General features: G+C 36.7%; 1 protein-coding gene across 9 annotated transcripts in view; it reads right to left on the reverse strand.

Moving 5' to 3' along the window:
- Positions 1 to 18311, reverse strand: part of Znf385d (zinc finger protein 385D) — a 581998-nt gene that overhangs the window by 95444 nt on the left and 468243 nt on the right. For all 9 annotated transcript variants that reach the window (XM_090322093.1, XM_090322125.1, XM_090322141.1 and 6 more), the window contains one exon: positions 15337 to 15447. In XM_090322093.1, coding sequence (XP_090178219.1) covers positions 15337 to 15447 — 111 coding nt within the window. The remainder of the gene's footprint in view (positions 1 to 15336; positions 15448 to 18311) is intronic.

The raw sequence follows: 18311 nt of genomic DNA on the forward strand, positions 1-18311 counted from the left end.
CTGCCCTGGCTGGCTTCAAACTGTGATTCTCGAAACACAGTCTTCTACTCAGGATTACAGGCTGAGCCACTGGCATCCAGCTCCAATTAAAAAATGTTTCTATTTATCTCTTACAAAATGATTTCAGCAGATATTGAGTTAATTCTGCACTATCTGGTAGCCACTGTTCTATGTGCTTTTGGATTTATGAAACACTTAGTGGCAAATCAAAGGATTGACAAAGACAAATAGCCAAGGAAATTTATGATTTATCAATCCAAAATATCACTTGCCTCTGGATTTGGAGTTTGCTCCACTGCCTCATGCAGGTCCAGAATGTTAGGGTAAAGACTCAGTGATTCAGAACCAGGGTATGTATTCCGTGAAGACAGCTATAATCACAGCCATAAATTTATGAGTTATGCATAAAGCTGCAATGACAAATGAGGCCACAAGCCAGCCTAGGACCCTGAAATCACTGATGTACTACCTACCCACTAGTGAGTAAAACAGCAGGTGGCCCTCATCCCACAACTTGCAGCTTTAAATCTTCCTTACTGACTAGGAAATAAGCACTGTACCATTTAATATGAGCAGGGAAGTCACTTCATCATGTGTCTGTCCTGTGAACTGCTGACACAAAAACTTTTCCCCACTTAAAAAAATCACAAGTCCTAAGCCATCCCTTCAGAGTTGGAAAATGCTTGTCTTTTGCCCAAGCAAACTGGCCTTTTTTGAAATTAAAGGTTAATTTCTACTGAGAAACTTTGGGTGCATTCAATACTTGATGCTACTTGTCTTGAACACCTGATACTATGGGAGTAAACTTTTCGTGAATTTGTGCATTGAGTATGAGGATATTTCTAACCATAGCTGTGCCTCTATTGTCCATTATCTGCCTGATACCAAAATAGCTCTTCATTGCATACTATTTTTAAAAAAATTAGGTTAAGCTTACATTTATTACACAAGATCTTTTGGCTTAGAATAAGAAAGGAAGGAAGAGAAAACCCCAAATCAACCTGTCAGTTATCAAAAAAAGCCACAGGTATGTTAAAAAAATTATCCCAAAAGGACAAATTGACCAAAACAATAGGTTGTAGTGGCAAAACCCAATTAACATTCAATTCTGTTACTAAAGCAAAAAAAATTGTTGAACATGCAATAGTCTTTGCCAATGCCACATCATTTGTGATTCTGAGAAGAAAATGAGTATGAAAAAAATCCCTTTCTTGTGGTAATATCAAACTTAAGGGAGTAAAGTGCTACTAAATATGTACTTTAAATTTCCTGTTTTGCTTACAAGACCCCCATTGGTCTTCAGAGATGTCTCATATGATACTTCTAAATTCTGTATCTCACAACTGAAAATCTGAGACATGTAGATGTTTAAAAATATTTACTAACCCTGAATTGTACAAGTAATAATACTGAGACTAGTATTAGCCTTGTCTAAATCTTTAGCTCATCTGTCTCCAAGGTGAAACCAATAGAAACTAGAAAATAACCTTTCTAAAATTTATTCTAAACTTGTATTGTGGAGCAAACATACAAACAAATCATTGGCCTTGGAGATTTGTCTAGATATTGCCCCAAGATTGGGACAGGCTACTTTATTAATAGACCCACTATGATATCTACTATATTAATATGATCCTTATACCCAAATATCCAACAAAGGTGGTTTAGTTGGTCTGAAATGCACACACACACACACACACACACACACACACACACACACACACACACGCGCGCGTGCGCGCACGCACAAACATCCTTGTGGAACTAAATTCAATTTTCAGCTGCAGCAGCTCGGTCCCACAGAAGCTGACCACAGAAGCAGGGAGCTAGAGGAGAGTTTATACACGCCGTGCACTCAGATAAGCACAGCTGGGCTGACGGGACTTCCTTCCCTAAATTCTGTTGCCAAGCTGAATTTTATGATCTTCCCTGGCAGATGATCAAATGCAAACTCTTAACTTACAGCCAAGTTATCTTAGAGCAGCTGTTGGAAGAAATCATTTAGAATGCAAATCTGGTCCTTAATGTATGGGAAAACTGTTGTGGTGATGGATGGTTTTTGTGCCAGGAGTTCACAAGACACTCCTGATGCCCCTGAGAATTATGCAGGAAGAAAAATGCTGCTGCTGGCTGTGTTTATTTATTTTCTTTAGAGCAATTGCCCCTGGAGAGAGCAACGGAAAGAGGCTGCAGGTGTGTAAACTTGCCTCAACTCAAGGATGATTAAGATTATAGACAGAGATACTAAGTTAATCTCTGGTACTTTCTTAGTACCTGGTACCACACTTACTAGAGGTTCAGTCCACTGAAGTACCTGGAAACAAGCATGGAACAATTCATGTAGAAGTCTTTGTATTGTAGCCATATCACCACTTATCATTGGCCCAAACAATTGGGTTTCTATGAGTCATCGAATAAAGTTGATGATGTCTTCTAGTTGTTTTTCACAGTTTTACTCATGAGCTAGTCTGTTTCATATCTCTGTAAAAAATGCATTTAAGGGTGAAGGGTTGATTTGGGTTATGGGCTTTAGGGCTTTCAGCTCTTAGTCACTAGGTCCCATGTCTTTGGGCTGGAGATAGCCTTTGTGATTCTGGCAGAAGTGTGAGGAAGAGGTCTGTTTGCATCACGGTAGCTAGGAAGCCAAAAGACCTAGAGTGAAATAAAAGGTCTAAGCTCCCCATACCTTTCTCAAGAGCATGCCTCCAAGGATCTGCCATTCTCCTTTCAGGCCTCTCCTCCTCAGCTGCTCCTCTATCTCCCAGTGGTGCTATGGCTTGGCAACCAAACCCTCAATACATGGGCATTGGGAGAACTCTCAAGAAGGATTCATTTAATTTCCAGCTAACAAGGACCTTCTAGCATGTCCAATGCATCAATAATTAATTGAGTCATTCGATGTCTCTTCTTTTGAGTTGAATAAATTTTGAGACATTTCTCAAAATTTACCGCAAAAGTATGTTTGGTGATAATACCAAAGAATGCCTGGATTCACTGTGAAACAATCTAATGGCTAAATGGATATTATGCTATAAGCAAGTGGAGCAAGCTTCTGGGAAGAAGGCAGCTCATCCCATCTTTCCTCAGGATCATCCTTCCTTGTGGGTGGACTGCAGGATTTGATAGACTGAGTAGGAAAGAAGAGGAAGAGACACCTGGAAAGGGATGAGCTATCACATGGTTTGAATAAACCAATGTTTGGTTATATAAGGGCTAGTGAGCACCACAGTATCCATTTTATAATTAATTTATGCATTCAATAAGTGTTTGTTAGCTATTATCTGCCAAACACTATTTGCCTGCTTGGAGAGAACAATGACTCAAACTGCAAAACATTTTCCCTGATAGAACTTGTATACTATTTGGAGGTATATGATAGCCATAATAAATACATATATTACATGAGATGTCAAAAGACTTATTAAATACTTGGTGAAAAAAATCATCAGGTAAGGCAGATGAGGATAACGGGTATTGAACCAAAGGTCAGAGAACTTGGGTACATGAACCTCAGAAAACCCTGGTACCTGAGTAAAGCCTGAAGAGAAAAACCAGAAGTATCTATTGGGCAAATAAGAGTCAGCACAAATCAAAGGGAGGAGGGGGGAGCTTGGAATAGTCAATGTATAGTAGGGGAGAATCAAGAGTTTAGTGACAAGTGAACTGGTTAGTCTGATTGCAAAATGTCATGGGTTATTTCAAAAGTCAAGAGGAATAATATCTAATACAATATTCTAAATAATTATACAAGAAAGATCAATGAACAAAGTACATCAAATTTTATATAAAAACAGAATTACTCTTGTACTTCTATGACTTGTCCTACCTCACCTGTTTCCAATAAAGCTTTATTTACAAAAATAGGTGACCACCCTAGGGTTACATTGCCAATTTTGTCTTTGGAATATTGCATTAAAGTATTATCAGGCTTAGTTACTAACAAAAATTAATCACCTTTTGAAATTGTGTGTCCCATACTAGCATGTCACCAGAAGTGGCCTTATGTTTTGAGTATTTTAGAATTCAGATATTTTCAGCTAACTAAATAAAAGTTTTGAGAGAACAGACAAAAATATTTGATTATGGACTTGGGGAAACAACTCAGTCAGATAAGTAAGAGAAGAAATACATTAGAAATGAAGAAATATATTAGAAACCTATAGCAATTACTAATCCCTTCCCCTTTCCAGACAACAAAAACATTCTTCCATGAAGCAAAGTTGGGTAGCATTTCTGGAGAGACATCTCTTAAGACATGGTAAGTCTAGTGTTGAGACTTGCATTTTCTTTGAAAGAATGCATCTTGATCACTGTTGCTCCATTCATCATTCGATCCCCCTCTAACTCTGTCAAAACTCATCTATCCTCTCAAGTAGGAGTTTGTTCCAAAGTAATAGAAACAATATTTTATACAGTAATTAGTCTTGGATTGCAGTCATGCTTCTATCCAAGAGTAAGTTCTTAACATTTTCAATGTAAAGATTGGCAACTTGGTTTAAGTTAAAGAAGACAGTAGGGTCAATATTTTAGTAGTTAGAGTTCACTATAAAATGCATTACTTTAAAAATCTACATCGTGTTTTCTGCCAACAAGTAATGTGCTAATGGAATGAGAAGCATAATGGAATGAATTAAGCATCACTAGAAGGGAAAAGTTGTAAGAGAGAGACAGACAGATATTATTTCTTGAGTTATTTATTTAAAAGAAAGATTTTTCATTTTATATGTATCTACAATAAGTAGTCATATATGTTCAGCCAATCTGAGTATTTAATAAATGTATAAATGTTGTCACTCAGGATGACTTTCCAATGTTCACTGTTATATCATATGTTGTGTGACAGTATGAAATCAGACTGTAGGCTAAGATGACAGGTTTGTTGGTTTTTTATTTTTTTCTGGTAAACAAACCATTTTGACTCTCCTCTCTGGGCTGAGGAGGGCTAAACATTTTGACATGTGGGCTGGGAGTTTGGCCTAGTGGTAAAGTGCTTGCCTAGCATGCACAAAGACCTGGGTTCAATTCCTTGATACCACATACATAGAGAAAAGTCGGCCGGAAGTGGTGCTGAGACTCAAGTGGTAGAGCTCTAGCCTTGAGAAAGCCCAAGGACAGTGTGTTCAGGCCCTGAGCTGAAGCCCAGGACTGGAAAAAAAAAAAGACATGTTCTTCATGTCATGAGAAGATTTAGGATGCTGACGGCCAAGCAGAGTGATAATACTGGTTACAATATAATATCTAAGTTTATATTAAAACTTGTATAATGAAAAAGCCATGCTTGACCAAACGGATCAATTCTGATCCACAGAACACCACAAAGATAGCAATGAAACCCTCCAGATTCTGCTCTTCTAAACTGGAAAGTATCATCCAGTGTTTAAAGGCTTTTGCATTTCCATAAAGTTCATCTTCTCATTTACTGATGTTATTTTCTCTCATTCTTGTTCCATAAAGAACCAATAATAGCTAAATGCCAGTATTGAAGAAGAACCAAAAACTCCCTCTTTATTGACCTATTTATTTTACTCAGAAATAAAAAAAAATGTATCACTGTCATACGAAGGGAAAACCATAAAAGAAATGGTAAGGCTCTAATTAAGCCTTCTACTACAAACAGATGATTTCTGATCAAACTCACATTATTCTGTTGTTTCAAATGCTATTTGCACTCTAAGTGTTACATCATCTTTAATGATCTTCTAAATTATCGTTATAGATTTTATGAAGTAGTTAAAAATACTGCAACATACTAGGGAAAGAAAAATAATATAGAATATACAAGATCACACAAAATGGTCTTAATCATATATTTATTTTAAATTCCTTATGAAATCAATAAATGTTATGTCAGGGTAGTATTTTATCATTGTTCTAACAACTGTACTGCAAATGGTACTGTTTTAAGAAATATAAGCCGGCTTTGAAAATTAAGAAATACATTTACCACATATAACATATTATAGTCACAGTGAAAAGCAGAGCTCATTTTGTGCCATTGCTTTTAAATATTTACTTTTCAATGCCTTTATAAAACTATCAAGGCAGCTAGTTAGTGTTACTTAAAATAAGATGGAAATTAAAGATAAATATTCCCTTGCCCATGCCAAAACATAAAACAAAATCCTAACTTAGAAAAGCATTAAAAAAGTCAACAAAATTAGACTTGCAAACATTCTAGTAAAACATATGCTAAACTGTTTTTACAGAAGCACTGAATATTCATTGAATTGTAATTCCTATGATTTTAATTTCTGCAATATCTGCATTAGTGCTTAGAAAAGCTAATATGAAAATAAGGATTAAATAGATCACGAGCTATTCTTTTGAATTAAAAAGGCAAGAGTGGAGTGAGAACAATTGAATGCAAATAATTGAGCAAACTGTGTGAGTTATTTTGGGAGAATATTTTGTATGAGAGAGAAGATAGAGTCAAAGACAGCCATGACAACCCAATAAGATCTGTAAATGCTAAAACCATGGACAAAGCCTTGAAGGGAACACTTTCTCATTGGAGGGATGATGAATATGCCTCCAGGTGCTGTGTGTGCACTGATGGGCTGAACAACAGAACAGAACTTATACCTAGCTGTAATCAAGAGTGATTGATGGTTGGGACAAAAAAATGTTGATTATCATGACAAGTTCACTGATGCAGAGAAAATAAGCTCTGCTTGAAGAATGGCTAAAACCTGTTCAGACTACTTTCTGAAATTTGCTTTATAAAGGAGTCTGAGAGACAGTCAGAAGTTGGGGCAGGCACCTGTTGTAATGATACCCCAGGTAAGAACCAATTTGCCAGGCCTCATTCTCCACAGATTTCCTATCTGAGGAATTTTAAAAGCTCACGGATACCCAGTAAAGGGAAAACACAGATAATGTGTAATGGAAAGATCTCCTTTGCTTCTCAAAGTATCACTGCAAATCACACACAGAACTTGAAAATTAAACATTCCTAATATGAAGTGCTTCCATTTGTCCTCCTCACTTCCTTCTACAAAACAAACGCTTTCCCTGAACAACTTCAGCCTTTGCCATCGTCAGATTCAATTTATATCACAACACAGATTTGCCTGAGACAACAAGCCCCACTGGTAGAATTTCACATTTAAAATAAGCTTTGGACAGCTTCACAAAAAGGTGAACCTGAGCCAAAATGTGCGCGTAAACTGCTTTAAAGCAGTACCTAGAGTGTGTAAATTGCAGAATATGTAGGAATATGTGAATCTTTTATTTAGGCTCTCAGGATATATAATAAATTCAGTTGTAAGTTGTACCATGCAACTTATCATATGTCTGATATGATTGTATTATCCTTCAGCCTAAGGTTAAATCAAATCCACTGCTCCTAAACTAATTGCCATCAGAAACTTTTAGTGTGATAAGGTAACGAAAAGTGTGTATTTGTTTAACCTATAAAAAGTGCTTTGTTCCTTTGGGTACCTGTGAAAGAGTAATGTATTTTATTGCAATTAGTCTAGTCAATTAATAGAGAGAATAAGACTTAATAGAAAAGAGACCAGTGTAAACAGCATCTGTACACCACAAAAGGAAAGTCACAAGAAGAGACACCATTGGGAATTACTCTAATCAGTCTTTTGCTGTTCTACTCAAGAACAAACAACTCTTCAATTCTAGTTCCTAGTCACGATGGAATGAGTGGTTTACGAAATGCTAATTAAAGCATAACAAAAAAATAACAAACTGTGCAATAGTACTGGTAAATAGTGACTATAATTAATGGAAAAGGAATAAGCAAACGTGGACTTTAAGACTTTCAAACTACTGGTGTTCATTCAGTTTTTACTTTTGGCTTCTACAAGTTTTGTTAGTGACTGTGAGACATGGAGAAACATATACGGTGGTTAAAAAGAAAGAATACATGTGATTAAATTTATGCTAGTTACACACATCAGGTAGTTTCTGGAACTGGGTTACACCTAGGATTTATTTTCTGGTTATGAAGACTTTATCATCAATAGATGGAGATGGAAGGGACTGAAGTTCAATACCAGCCCCAGAAAAAAAATTCTAAATACCCAGTCATAAAAAAGTAAGTGGTGTATGATTTCACAGGTATGTAATCTCAGGTACTCTATTTTTTTTTTTTTTGCTTTTGTGGGTCATGGGTCTTGAACTCTGGGTGAGGACGCTGTCCCTGGCTCAAGGCTACCGCCCTACCCCTGGAGACACAGCACCACTTCCCATTTTCTACTGGTTAATTGGAGATAATTTTATCTCATATTGTTACAGCATTTTACCTTGTTATCTGATATATTGTAAATATGTTTATTTGGTTATTTGAAATAGGATAGGGAAGGGGGAAAACAAGATGAGGGGCAGGGGTGGAGGGGAGGGAAATGAGAAAGGTTATCAATGTGAAGTAATGCACCTTCTCTCTGGTGAATATAATGTAATCCTTCTATTAATTACAATAAAAAATTGGGGCTGGGAGTTTGGCCTAGTGGTTAAAGTGCTTGCCTAGCATGCACGAAGACCGGGTTCGATTCCTTGGTACCACATATATAGAAAAAGCCAGAAGTGGTGCTGAGGCTGAAGTGGTAGAGCTCTAGCCTTGAGAAAGTCCAAGACAGTGCTCAGGCCCTGAGCTCAAGCCCAGGACTGGCAAAAAAAAAAAAAAAAAAAAAAAATATATATATATATATATATATATATATGGAGAAAAGAACCTCTCAGACTTAAGTGACTGGGCTGGCTTTGAACCATGATCCTCAGATCTCAGCCTCCTGTGTAGTTAGGATTACAGGCATGAGTCACCATGCCTGGCTCAGGTACTCTTCTTTTTGCTTTTCTTCTTTTTTTCTCTCTCTCTTTCTTTCTTTCTCTCTTTCTTTCTCTCTCTCTCTCTCTCTCTCTCTCTTTCTTTCTTTCTTTCTTTCTTTCTTTCTTTCTTTCTTTCTTTCTTTCTTTCTTTCTTTCTTTCTTTCTTTCTTTCTTTCTTTCTTCTGTGGGTCATGGGGCTTAACTCGGCCTGGGTGCTGTCCCTGAGCTCTTCAGCTCAAGGCTACTGCCCTACCCTTGAGTCAAACCCCATTCCTCCATTTCTTCCCATTTTCTAGAGGTTAATTGGAGATAAGAGTCTCAGGTCCTTTTGCGTCTAGGGTGGCTTTGAACCCAGATCCTCAGATCTCAGCCTCCTGAGTAGCTAGGATTACAGGTATGAGCCGCCACTCCCTCTGGCTTAGGTACTCTTTAAATGGAGGTAGAAGGAAAATGTTCCATAATTAGGGAAGTGGAAGCAAGGAGCAAGGAGGAAGATGCAGGAAATTGACGACTCTATTTGAAACAAACCAAAGCACAGGAGACTGGATATGGCTCAAATGGTAAAGATCTTCCAGAAGTGTGAAGTCCTGAGTTCAAACCCCAGTACTAGAGAAAGAAACAAAGGGAAAGTGGGCTGGAGGAGGGACAGACAGACAGATGCTATATTGGCCAAATTGACTATAAGCCAGTGTTGAGATTTCTGGTATACTCTGAAATCAAACATAATCTGAAGTAAAAATTAAGATTTTGTTACTATAGAGACTTTTTTAAATCATCTAAAATGTTGAGGTTGTTACAAAGAAAACATTCAGAGTCTTCATGTTTCAACCAGAATTTTTAGGCTACACTAAATCTCATTTATTGATTTCCATTTCAAATATTCCCTTGAGTTTTCAAGTAGTTTGTGTTATGGATCTTAACTTGAAGACAGCTTAGACGCTGCAAAAAAATAGGAAACTCAAATATTTATTTTTGACTCAAACTGTAACCAGTACTGTAAATAATTCTTCATAAATGTCAAAAAACTTTAGAGATTCTTCTACCTTCAAACCTGTCAGAGCAATAGGAAAAGTATTTCCTATTCTTAACTATTTAGTTCATTTTTCCATTTTAACTTTCCTTGTGGGATGTTTTAAATGGTCAGAGAATCCCTAATAATAATGGCTTCTTGCTTCGTCTTCTAGAGGATCCATGGACAACTTTTATTTTACACAACTGGAAACAGACTTCTTGCTTCCCGACTGCCCGCTTCTTTCCTGATCCAGATCTAATCTTTTATGCTTGGACCAGGCTTACTGTCGCAAACCTTTTTTCTCTCAGCATACAGTTCCATTATAGTAATGTTTCTTTAACTGTCTCTCGAATTTAAAATGTGCTTTTATAATGTGACTACTATTGCCTTTAATACTGGCATCCGTCTTTGATTCATTTCAGGGGTTCAATATATATAGGGCCTTAGTGGCCATTTGACTTAGTTGAGAACTATTAGTTGATGTCAATGTGATTCTCAAAAGACATTCGCTCCCCGGGGCATGGCCTGTCACTCAGCATGAAAAATGAAAGCCCTACACTGGCACTTAAGGTCCCTGTTTCTTGTCCTCCTCGCTGTTTCAACAGCTAGTGACATTGAAAAGTCAATTAAATATTTGTCTTGTTTTTCTCATCTGTAACTCTACAAATGAACTGAAAGATTACTTACACATCTCTGTGTCCTAATATAAATTGGTTGAGTGGTCAACCCAAAAGCAGCACTCCCTTTACTGATGGTATGGTAATAGATTCATTTACTAGTCATATTTAAAACAAATATACTCCTTTCAGACTCTTTAGAAATTCAGTGATCCAATTTTCTATGTCTAATAGAAGTTGCCAAAAACCAAATTTATTATTCTGTTAAATAATAATACATTTTGAGAAATACAAGCCCTTGACTTTTGCTTTTTTCTCCTTTATCTTTCATGTCATCCCAGATGGCATTCTGGGATATCAGTGCCAGATTTAGAAAATCCCAAAATATTCCAATAGTTGGGATTTTATTTTTGAAGTCTTGCCCAGAATATACATTGCTTTTATAAATTTCTGTGTTCTTGGCTGACTCATGCCTTTTCCCTGAAACTCCTATAGCTAGACTCAGTAATTCTTGCTTGTGCCTTCTCTCCAGATTTTCCTTACTGAAACTTCATGACAGAACCTTAGGTGTCACTCCAGATGTACAAGTTTCTAGAACATAGGATGTGTCCAACTACACAATCAGAGGCTAAGCTCTTCAGCAGAGCTCTCCCAGCTACACAACCCAGATTCAGCCACAGCCTACAGACTCCTGTGGTTCTCTCACTGTCTCTTCCACAGCCAGTGTCTATTCGGGACTGACCCTACAGAACCACTAAGCCCAAACACATTCTCAGAGGCATCTCTCATTGGAGCTGAATGGCCCTGTTAAAACTGCGTTTGAAGAAGAATGAACCCTCAATGAGATGGCCACAGTGTTGAGGCCAGAGCGCCAAGCAGTTGTGAGTCCTGGAGACTGAAAGTACATACTCCTGTGAGAGGCATGTTCTATGTTCCAGTGCTGCCTACGAACTGAATTTAGATCTAGCTATTGCATTTCACAAGATCCTTTGAAACACAACAATACCAACAACACACTTTAAAGAGGTTCGGTACATTTGGTACATGTCACTTACCCAGCTCAAATTATCCCTGCATGTTTTTTTTTTGTTTGTTTTTTTTTAAACCAAGAATATATACATTATTTCCACAGAAAAATACTAAATACTAACATGGCCAACAAACTAGATCCCTTTAAACACTTTTCTTAAAACAAGCAATATCATTTTCAAATTTTGCTGTTTCTTAAAATCATTATGTCCAATGAAGTAAGGCTCAGAGAGACAAATGGGGGATAATGTCTTTCATATGTGAAAGGTGGGACTAAATTATATAAAATACATAAACATATACAAAGTCATGTTAATGAAAGGACGGTATGTGCAAGGGAAGATTCCAATGGTGTATAACCCCTTTGAACATTAATTTACTATTTAACAAAATGAATAGTAGGAAGCCAGAACACAGGGGTTTTGGAGCATGGGTAAAGTCAGGGGAAACAGTTACAAAGTAATGGAGAGAGGAAGTTAGACTGACTATTCAATATAATTCTGTGGAAATGGAAGGGGAATTGAGGGTATGGATGGAGTTGGGAGAAATAAGAATGATGGAAGGAATGACATCGCACTCATGAACTGACATGTTGAATTGAGACCCCTGTGGACAGGTATTTATAAATATTAAAAGGGAATGTAATATTTAACAAAGGAAATATGAAAACATTGATTATCTCATAATTTGAATATAGATTTTTTTAGTCTTCTCCACTACAGTTTGTAATCCATAGTTTATTCAATTCCTGTAAGATCACTGACACCATGGCTGGTTGGGTCTCACCAGATGGCTGCGTGCGCTTCCTAAAATTCTGTGCTGCTGTGCTGGTTGCTGTCTCCAGGTTTGGTGTTGGAGGCACAATTTACAGGCATGGTTTACAGTAAACTTTGCCCCTAGGCTATTAAATCCAAGGATGCATTTTCAATATGAGACTAATGAAGTCTGCGCACACTCAAGGGCTTGTGTTTACACTGCAAACCCTTCCTAGACATTAAAACTATCTTTAGGACCTCATATGATAACTGTATGAAACGGGAAACACCCGCCTAAACTCATTACAGTCTGAAGGGTTAAAAGAATAAAAGTTTAGAAGGAAAAGACATGTAATCTTCCTGATCCAGTGATGAAAGCACAACAAGCTGTTATTTTCATTGGAAGAAGAAGCTTTGAAATGTAAAAAACTTCATAAGGAAGGAGTGCTTCCCTCTGAGACAGAAGATTCAATAAGGACTCAACAAAACTGTAGTGTGGTAATCTAGAATGAATCTAGGTTTTAAAATGGAAACAAACATCCAGATTTATTGGCAAAGAGTCAAAAGATAGTTTTAAAAGATTAGAGTGTTTTTTTTCTAAGGATTAAAATAGTATATAGCATATATACATAGAGGTATATTTACATATATATACATGTTTGTATACATCTATGTATATTGGCTTTGACTTACTTTATGTAGGCTTTGTTTGCATATATCAGTTGATAAGTTTACAAAATATTTAGTTTGGGAACACTTTCTAAATTTAGAAAAAATTTAGTTTGCTCAAAACAAATACGTTATTTTCAATACAGTGGTTCTGCATGACAACATGGTAAGGATATTCAGTGTTGTATTTTAATTGTGCAATACTTGTTATGTTGGTCTTTCATATTATTTTGGCTGATATTAATAATATATGCAAATATATGTATTAATTAAAGTATGGATAAATATCATGAGTGGGCTATCACTTGGAAAACTTAACCAGGATATGGAAGGAAAAATGCTTGTAATCAGTGTAAGACAGAGTCCAACAACCTGAAGTTCTTCTGTGTCCTGATTTATTATTTTTTTTCTCCAGTGAAACACTGAAATAAAAAAAATATTGGCGGATATAATTTATTTGCCTCTCTGTGTGTGTGTGTGTGTGTGTGTGTGTGTGTGTGTGTGTGGTGTGGGGGTTTAACCTCAGCATCCTGGCACTGTCTCTACGCTTTTACTCAAGGCTAGTGTTCGAAAATACATAGCTTTTTGCTGGTCAACTGGGATGAGTGTCTTATGACTTTCCTTCTTAGACTGCTTCAAATCTTGATCCCCGATCTCAGTCTTCAGAATAACTAGAATTACGGGTGTTAACCACCGGTGCCTGCCTTCACTTAAGAGTTCATCAAAAATTTGATTTTAACAAAGACCAAGTGAAATATTTATTGTTAATAATGTAAATCAAAAATACAAATCCTATCAAGTGGCTCAGTATTGTTTTAAACAGAAAAACTAAAACTGCCTCTCTAAGTACAATGATGTGTATTTTGATGTCCTTTTTTTAGCAGTTAATATTATTCAAATGAGGGTGTTATCTCAATGTGAGTATTCAGTCATTAAAATCTTAACACCAAAGGTGAAAGGATTAGGAGTAGGTCCCTTGAGAACTGATTAGATGTTGAAGCCAGTGTTCATGTTGATCAGTCAGTTCCCCTGAAGCACTAGGCCTAAAGGAGCTTTTCATGCTTCCCACTATGTACAACCAACCATCACCCAGGTAGCAAAGCTGCCAGCCCCATAATCTTGGGCTTTCTACTTTCCAGAAATGTGAAAAGTAATTTTTTTGTATAAGTCACACAGCTTACGATATTTTGTTGTAGCAAATAAACTAAAGCAGGTGTTATGCAGCCAAAGTGTTCATTTTCAAGCTAGCAGAAGGAATGTTTGATACTTCTAGTAGCTGGAGATTTGAAGACAGTAGTAGTAACAGTCCTTTAAAAAGAAAGAATAAAGAAAAAAAGAAAAAGACATGTTCTCCCAGAAGACACCAGCCACTGTCTTCAAGCCACATCTACTTCCTGTACCTAATTATCTCTTATCCTGTCCTTATCATCAGAGAATCCAAAAGACCTACCTGCCTGTGCAAATGACATACTGGAAGGCTTAGTATTCTTCACAATCAACATCTATTTGTTTGTCACAATGGTGCCAAATTAGGACATGATTAATGATACCTTGGCTATGTCCATTTTATTAGGCAAGGGTCCTGCATTTTCCCACAGTCTGAACAATTCTTAAATCCTTGTAAATTACCATTCCTATTCTTTCGGACCTTCGGGGATGGGCAGTCACAGACATTTTTAACATTGGCACAACTTTACAGTGGAAGCCTTGTGATAGATCATCATAACAGGTACAGGTAAAGTATGACAGACTATCTCCTCCCATCTCAGTCTCCCTATGAATCTTATTCTATGGGCTTCCATGAGGTAACAGCTTTAGAATTCCCTGCTAGACTGCCAGTACAGCTAAGATTTCTACAATGTGCTTAACTCAGGATGCAGGGTGCATCTGGACCTAGAACCAGTATGCAAACTAGGACATCATAGAAACTGGGACTGTTATATGAACTGGAACTAGCATGAAAGACAAAATTTCAAAAGTCCTGGGAGGGATTAGAGGGAGGAAAAGAGGAAGAAAAACATGGCAGAGGTTAATAATGTTTGACAAGAAATTTACTCACTACCTGTGTATGTAACTGTAGCCCCTCTGTTCCTCATTCTGACAATAAAATTAAATTTAAGAAATAAAATTTCCAAAGTCCCAAATTCAGCCATGGTGTCTGACTTATTTTAGAACAACACTCTGTTAAAACTTGTTTGAGTCTAAATTTGACTACTCTCCACAGGGGAAGTATATTGTCTTTCATTCCCCAAACACTAAAATATACAAATAAGTTTCACACACTTAAGACTGTACACATGTGTGCTTTTTTTCTGCACTACATAAACACATAAAATAATAAATTCTGAAATCAAAATAAATGCTATATTTGGATTTTGACATGCTCAGTTACTGGAGAAAAATACTAAAGAAATCTTTCCTCCTGCAAGTTTAGAATACGTTTTAAAAAATAAATATGAAACAATGCACTTACATCAGAATTAAATCTCAACTGGCAAATGTTGCATGATATGATTTGCTTTCTTCGATGAGGAAGAGGAACTCCAAATGTATGATTTATTACAGCTTTCTGAATTGGGTCCATCTGTAATGAGAAAAAAATACAACAAATAGAAATAAAACTTGTCAGTTCCATTGGAAAGTTGCCTGTTTCATTAAGGAGCCAATCTGTGCAGCTTCGATCTACTGCTCCCATTATAAAGAACATTTCTATGCTAAGAAAAGACATTGCAGCTTGCTTAGAAAATAGATAATAAGACTGAAGCTTACAAATGATAAATGTCCCCGTTAAATCTGCAGACGAAGCTTTTCTCATTTGGGATCAACAATTGTACAAGCTTGATAATCCTTAAGTATAATTAAATGTACTAAAACTCAAGTTCTTGCTAGTGGCAACAGCCTAAACACACAAGTATGCCTGCACCATTCTCCCAAAATGAACTTAAAAATAGATTTGGTCAGTTGGTCAAGTATGAAAATAAGTGATACATCATTATTCAAATTTAGCCTTATATAATATTTTGAATTTGCTATATTTATAAACAGCCAGGTGTGGGTACATGTGTCTAATCTCACCCACTGGGAAAGTAAAGTCTTCATTGAGTATTGTGCATTTGAGGCTAATTAGACAAACTCACCAAGTCTGTATCTCCAAAACAAACGCAAACTAAAGGACTGTGGGTGTGGCTAATGGAGTCAGCACTAGTCTATATGTTCAAGACTCTCTCTAATCCCAAGTACTGAAAAAATTCACAGTATAAAAAGCCTGCTGCTGTTAAGGAAATCATTTAAAAATAACTTGTTGAGCACCTAGTATACTGATATATACTCATATCCTATGGACTATTTTAGGGGGATTCAGAGTTTGAACTAAATATCAACTACTTCTTTTCATCCTATCTTTTTCTTTTTTTTTTATTGTCGGGGATAATGAATAGAGGGGTTACAGTTACTTTCGCCAGGTAGTAGGTGCATTACTTCTAACACATTGATAGCCCTTCTCATATTTTTGTTTCTATTTCCCTCCCTCCCGCCCCTCCCAATCATCTTGTTTCCACCCCCCCATGTCCCTTTCCTATATCAAATAAATAAACTCGTATACAATATACCAGGTAACAAAGTCAGATACAGTAACAATATGAGATTAACCATAAGGGCAAAAAAAATAATGGGAAAAGACTTAGAAAAGATCATACTAAGTGAAGTAAGCCAGACTCAAAGGAACATAGGCTCAATGGTTTCCCTAATTTGTCATAATCGGTAGAAACCTTAGACTCTCCTAGCAGAGATTTACAATAGAATTAAACCTAGATATATAAGGCCATATAGTATTATGCTAAATAAAAGGACCTCCAGGATATAGAAACAAAAGCCATAAAACAGGTGATTGTTGTCCTTAATGTACTATGTTATCTCTCATCTCTTTTGCTGTCCCTTGGTTATCTCATACTGTTACAGTATTTCACCTTGTTGTCTATTGTATATATGTGTTTTTGGTTATTTGAAATCAGATAGGGAAGGGGGAAAACAAGATGAGGGGTGGGGGTTGGGGGTGGGAAATGGGGACCAAGACATGAGAAAGGGTATCAATGTATGTGAAGTAATGCACCTTGCATCTGGTGAATATAATGTAACTCTTCTATCAATTACAATTACAATAAAAATATATGGGAAAAAAGAAACATGTTGCCTATATTTTACTAGAGATGATTTCCGGGATAGCTAGTGTTGAGTTTTTGGTAAGCAACACGCTATTTGGAACTTTCAATAACCCTGGGAATTGGGGATATCCACCTAATCTGTGCCAGAGGAATGCTGGAAGCCGTCAGTTCATTGGAAATGTGACCAGTGCTCTAGATTAAATTCTTTTGTTGAAATTGAATGAGGCTCTGATCACTCTGGTTATAAAATTTGATTTCAAAATGCAAAGTGGTTTGCCTTCTTCAGAGACATTTTTATTTCCATGCATACTTAAGAAAAATAAAAACACTTCACCGAATTATATTTTAAAGATGAATTTTACAAATGGTTGGTATACAACATCCTGCTAAAAGTGTTTGAGCGTTGTAGGAATTTATTATAGAAAAATGATGCAAGTTTACAAAAATGGCCTATAGACACATGAAGAAATGCTCAACATCTCTGGTCATAAAAGAAATGTAAATCAAAACAGCTCTAAGATTCCACCTCACTCCAGTTAGAATGGCCAGGATCAAGAAAACTAATAACAACAGATGCTGGAGGGGATGTGGCCAGGAGGGATCACTACTACACTGCTGGTGGGAGTGCAAACTTGTTCAACCACTATGGAAAGCAGTGTGGCAGTTCCTCAAAAGACTAAACATACAGCTCCCCTATGACCCAGCAATTCCACTACTTGGCATTTACCCAATTGTCCAGAAACAAGGTCAGAGTAAATCCACTAGCACAACAATGTTCATTGCAGCACTATTTACCATAGCAAAGATATGGAACAAACCCAGATGTTCCTCAGTAGATGAGCGGATCAACAAGATGTGGTATTTGTACACAATGGAATTCTATGCTGCTGTCAGAAAGAATGACATCGCTCCATTTGTTAGGAATTGGAAAGTCTGAGAAAAAATCATATTAAGTGAAGTAAGCCAGATTCAAAGGAACATAGGCTCAATGGTTTCCCTCATTTGTCATAATCAGTAGAAACCTTGGGCTCTCCTAGCAGAGATTTGCAATAGAGCAAAACCTAGATACATAAGGCCATATAGTATCACGCTAAATGAAAGGACCTCTAGGATATAGAAACAAAAGCCATATAATGAGTGATTGTTGTCTTTATTGTACGTTATCTCTCATCTCTTTTGCTACTCCTTGATTATCTCATATTGTTACAGTATCTTACTTTGTTATCTGATATTTTGAATATATTTGTATTCGGTTATTTTAAATTGGATAGGGAAGGGGGGGAAACAA

Source organism: Megascapheus bottae, chromosome 2 (genome assembly GCF_031878675.1).
Source record: "Megascapheus bottae isolate mThoBot1 chromosome 2, mThoBot2.hap1, whole genome shotgun sequence".
Taxonomy (NCBI): domain Eukaryota; kingdom Metazoa; phylum Chordata; class Mammalia; order Rodentia; family Geomyidae; genus Megascapheus; species Megascapheus bottae.